Below are 4968 nucleotides of genomic sequence, written 5' to 3'. Positions count from 1 at the left end.
ACAATATATAGGGATTACGAGTAACCCTAGAAACCTAACTAAGCCCGTGGGCCCATATTCTAATATATTACATCTCTGGTAATGGTCCTTCTCTTTCCTTATGGTACCTTTTCTGATTTGGTGTTATAAGAAGTAGAACCACCAACTGGATTTAAATTCTTAAAAAAAAAAAAAAAATCATTCTCTACTTGTGTTGATTGTTCAAAGTTCCTTTGACTTTGTGAAACTTTATTTGAACTTTGGGTTTCACTATTTAATTCATACTGGTCAAACAAATCATTATCTAAATATGTATGTAAGTGTATAAAAAAAAACTCACATATGCAAATATGATCTACGAGCATATAGTAAATGTAAATATTAGTTGTGCATAGATGTTAGATAGCAATCCTGACAACATTCATATCACATCTTATCTGGTTCAGATAAAATCCTTTCGATCTCTTCTAAAAGGCGTTCCTTTTCATCTCTCATCTCCTCGTTCTGCTTTTGGAGTTCTTCGATCTGCTTAGTTTGTTCAGAATCCTTCCTGAAATGTTTAAAGGGGTGTTTGGATTACTTTATGCTTGATATATGTTTAAGGGTGTGTTTGGATCAGTTGTGACTGTACCTATTCATGAAAGCCAAATTAAGTTTAAGCGATCGCACTTCCTTCTCAAGATTTTCACATCGCTTCAGCATAGACTGCATGTCTGATGAAGTTGCAGGGGTTTGAGTTCTTCCCTTTGCTTCTGCCATTCTACATCGTCATCGTCACACATCATGTTAGTAGACATTTAACAAAGTAGAACTTTTATCTATAAATACTTCATGTTTCAATAATATAGAGATCTCTTTTTCTTGAATTAAGTAAAGATAGCATTACATACTTCCGTGATCGTTCCACCCTACGTTTCTTTGTAGGATCCCTGCTGTCCACTGCATACATAATAATAAATAAAAAAAAAAAAAAAAACTTAGATGCATATGTTCATATCTTTGTACTTGTTCATGTAAAGGAAAATGAGTTCAAAATAAGTATCACACTAAAATAGGGAAATTTGCCTGTAATAATCCCACTTAGACCGTATTGGCCATTAATAATCTCACCTCAAAATATTCCCCCCACCAGTCCCACCTTTCACCTATTTTTATACAATGCTCCGCCGTTAAAAAAACTTAACGGAGTTAAGCTTTTTTTTCCAAATTACAAACAAATTTTTTAGGGCTTTTGATCAGAACGATGATACGAGTCCATTGATGTAAAACTTACTTCAAAATGGTGCTCCAAGTGACTTGATTTTGGTTAATTGGAAATTTAAACACCCGAATTGAAGCGCCGTTATCGTTTGGAGCACCGTTTCGAGGTAAGTTTTACACAATGGACTCGTATCGTCGTTCTAATCAAAAGCCCCAAAAAAATCTGTTTGTAATTTGGAAAAAAAGCTTAACTCCGTTAAGTTTTTTTAACGGGGGACCATTGTATAAAAATAGGTGAAAGGTGGGACTGGTGGGGGGAATATTCTGAGGTAGGATTATTAATGGCCAATAAGGACTAAGTGAGATTATTACAGGCCAATTTCCCCACTAAAATATAAATAAAAGTGTATTAACTTTAAAGGCGAAAAAAGGAGATACACAAAACTCAAATTGAACTCCATATTCACCAAAAGACCTTTGGCCTAGTGGTATCAAGGTATTGGGTAAGGCTTTGCCTTTCCATTTGGTAAGGGTTCATGTTACGATAAGGAAATCGAGGGAATCGTATAGAGAATAGGAATCAATCTCATTACCAAGCTACATCAACTAACTCATAGTTCGTTAGAGACCTTGCTAACCACTCCCTAAACAATCTAACTATTACAGAATAGTCCCTCATCTTATTAAAACTACATAAACGTGACGGAACTAGTATGACATGTAATAGTTCAAATCCCATTGGTGACAAAATTAAGCCGTTCATAAAAAAAAAAAAGAAAGAAAAACTCCATATTCACCTGAGGCAGCCGATGTTACTGATCCAAACCGAATTAAATTTTTCCTCTGCTGGAATACACAACCAATAAAGAATTAGTATGGCATAAAATATTTTTTTCTCTTAGGGATCGTAAACATTTCCATTTTGGGATGTTTTTGCGAACAGGCAATAGTTTGTTCTTAGAAAGTTTTTGGAATTATGTTTTCCTATTTGCACACCATCACTATGATATGTGCAATTAGTGATATTATTAAGGGTATTGATAAGCAATTGTCAAATAGTTAAACTATTTCCTGATCAATAAATTTGGCAGTTAAACCAAATGTAATACTGTTTGTGACCATTAACAGTAAAGACAAACCTTGCGGTCCTCTTGAAGATTATCATGCATTTGTTCCTTTGTATCTATGAACCAATAAAAAAAAGTGAAATTAGTAACATGTTTCACGTTTTGATTAAAAGCGCTTGCGGTATCTACCCAACCCGTTTTGACATAAACTAAAATTATCTATTTTTGACCCGAACCTGTGGCCCGCCCATTTGCCACCTACAACGTAGAGTAATCTAAATGGTAGACTTAACTTGTATCTTTTACCTGTACCTTTAGTAGGTGCTTGACCTGAGTTGGTGGGGCCATCACATACATCAAAACCGCTTGATATTACAGGTGCGGCGGCAGATGATTCACTTTGTGAAGGTTCTCTAGATGCAAAACTCATCTGAATCTGATTAGTGGGGGCCACAAAATTATCCAGGTCAGCATCTAAAGGCCCTTGAACTGTCTGAAACAACCTTGGATCTTGAACTGTTTCTTGTACCTCAAAATCGTGAATTTCATTCATGTGATTCAGATTTGAATAGTCAAAGACATGTTGACCGTTATAATAACCTAAAGAACCATCTTCAACCGCTTCTTTTGCAATATGGTTGCTAAGTTTCTTGCGTTCTAAGGTACCCTTTAGCATGCTTACGACAGAAGAAACCTTGTCAATAGATGAAGATGAGTTAGAATGGGGCATGAACCCGTCTAATTGGTTGGGAATATCGTATAAAGAAGCCTCGTTGAAAGAGTTATGGTTGGCTGATTCTTGTTTTAGTTGGTTGACTCGACTCCCTGATGCATTATGCATTGCTTCCATACCTATTGCTGTTTGAGAGTTTTGCATTGCAACATACCTCCTCCTGTAACATGTATAATACTCGAATGTCAATTCAACTTTATGGTTAAAACGTCAAGTTTTGGACATCAAGAAAGCAGATAAAAAGCGATATTAAGCTTCCAAGTCCCAGTTTCTGCATAAGTCTTCAAGCCAGAGGTGACAAAATGGGTGGTCGTCAAATGGGTAATTTTTTGGTACCGGTAGAAATTATCCGGATCAACCCGAGACACTTTTTGTCCAAAGCTTTTAAGTTTTTCGTATCAATTGTGTCAGATGTGATTACAAAAATAATATTATTTAATGATAATATTTGTTTTGAAAAGAATTTAGGAGATCTTGTTGCATCAAAAATACTCTTTGGGCAGCTGTCAATCTGTTTGACCCGTTTCCATTTAAGCTAAATTCATTTATTTTACCCGTTTGACAAGTTAGAATAAATGCATAACCCGAATCCACTCATTTTACGGGTTAAAATTCCCACCTCTAATTCAAGCAATAGTACCTTAATTCGGAGGAACGACTTCTCGTCATTGGTTGAGAGCTATGAAACCATGCCTGCAGAAAAATAATTAAATTGATGATATTCCAGAACAAATTGACAAATAGATATGCAGAATTTTAATATTAACAAACCTTAGCCAAGTATAAGTTGCTAGCCTGCAACCCCCTTTCTGCCACATTCCTGATGGAAATACCCCAATTATATTATATATTTTTATTTGTAAAACAAATATTTCACAACTAGACTGTGACGTACCTAATGGAACTGTCATTTGAGGATTCACCGACTTCCATAGAACTTTGTGGTGGCAGATTCTCGTTGCTTTTTCTCTGTTCAATGGAACCCCCATTTTGGTGATTCGACAAAGTCGCTTGATCAGTAAGCATCCTGTGGTCAACGACAGTTTCAACTTTCAATATATAAACCATTGTTCAGTTGTTGAGACATGAAACAAACTTACATCCGTGATAATTGTCGAGAACGATTATGAACTAAGCTTGTTGGATTCTGGAGAACATACATCATATCAACAAATAATAAATAAACAATAATAAATAAAAATATGTTGAGAGAATTAAAAGCAAGATATAAGTTAAGTGCTTGCCTCTGCAGTGGTTAGCCAGTTCTTGAAAAGCTCCTCACTATCTGCACGGAAATTATTAGAAAGATTCTTGAAACCAAGCATCTCCATGGTCGGTGATGGCATGCCAACCGAGCTCTCCATTAACGTTCGTATGAACATATCTTCACTCGAATTTCTATACAAATCTGAATAAACTCTTCCCTCCATCTCCATGTAACCCTTTCCGGTTTCACCTGTAGATGTTGTACTCAGTTTCTGCTCCTGAACCGCGTTATTCACATACGAGTTATCAATAAAATCTCCCTTGGTTCCATTATTAATCATACTATTATGGACCACAACCAGAACAACAACTAACTTTAAGACAACAATTCAAACAAATACTGAGGTTGTTCTTGGTGTCCCTTCTTCAAGCAGTGGACTGATGACAAATAGATATATGGCAAGGAGTTCATTAAACAATCAGGAAGCAAGAGTTTAACCATTCAAAAGTCAAACAGAATAAACTAATAAGTGGCCTGTCGTATACGATAGCATATACGCGTATTCTACTTCTTCAGGACACATTAAAATACACCTGAATTATGGGATCTTTGACCACACATTCCCCATGATTCCCTCTACTCTACATTTGTCTCTTCTTACCGGTCTCAAACCTTAACACAATACCAAAAATATACATTAAAAACCAATTGTGTTCCACCCACAAACACAATCAATAAAATGCATTTGTTTTGGGAAATCTTATCATCCATTTTGTGACCAA

General features: G+C 35.7%; 1 protein-coding gene across 4 annotated transcripts; it reads right to left on the bottom strand.

The window, feature by feature from the left end:
* Positions 1 to 276: 276 nt before the first annotated feature.
* LOC110930063 (protein CYCLOPS) lies at positions 277 to 4752 on the bottom strand. Of its 4 annotated transcripts, none has more exons than XM_022173286.2 (11): positions 4224 to 4752; positions 4080 to 4126; positions 3875 to 4006; positions 3751 to 3799; positions 3620 to 3672; positions 2553 to 3139; positions 2319 to 2362; positions 1977 to 2022; positions 870 to 918; positions 611 to 739; positions 277 to 529 (listed from the first exon to the last, which is right to left on the bottom strand). In XM_022173286.2, the coding sequence occupies exons 1-11, from the start codon at positions 4524 to 4526 to the stop codon at positions 406 to 408; spliced, it is 1563 nt and encodes a 520-aa protein (XP_022028978.1). In that variant the 5' UTR covers positions 4527 to 4752; the 3' UTR covers positions 277 to 405. The 4 variants fall into 4 exon arrangements, with proteins under 4 accessions (XP_022028978.1, XP_022028977.1, XP_022028979.1 ...); XM_022173285.2 differs by having other exon boundaries at positions 1977 to 2025; positions 4224 to 4751; XM_022173287.2 differs by having other exon boundaries at positions 1977 to 2025; positions 2559 to 3139; positions 4224 to 4750.
* Between the last annotated feature and the right edge of the window lie 216 nt (positions 4753 to 4968).

This window comes from Helianthus annuus, chromosome 7 (assembly GCF_002127325.2).
Source record: "Helianthus annuus cultivar XRQ/B chromosome 7, HanXRQr2.0-SUNRISE, whole genome shotgun sequence".
NCBI lineage: Eukaryota > Viridiplantae > Streptophyta > Magnoliopsida > Asterales > Asteraceae > Helianthus > Helianthus annuus.
This window is presented reverse-complemented; position numbering and strand designations above follow the sequence as displayed.

What these genes read in the sequence shown, in the direction of transcription:
- LOC110930063 (XM_022173285.2), bottom strand. Translation starts at nt 4,526, where the DNA reads ATGATTAATAATGGAACCAAGGGAGATTTTATTGATAACTCGTATGTG. An exon ending in ATCTTCAAGAGGACCGCAAG is followed by an intron (nt 2,026 to 2,318) that starts GTTTGTCTTTAC and finishes TGTGTATTCCAG; the next exon opens with CAGAGGAAAAATTTAATTCG. An exon ending in AGTAACATCGGCTGCCTCAG is followed by an intron (nt 919 to 1,976) that starts GTGAATATGGAG and finishes TTATGTATGCAG; the next exon opens with TGGACAGCAGGGATCCTACA.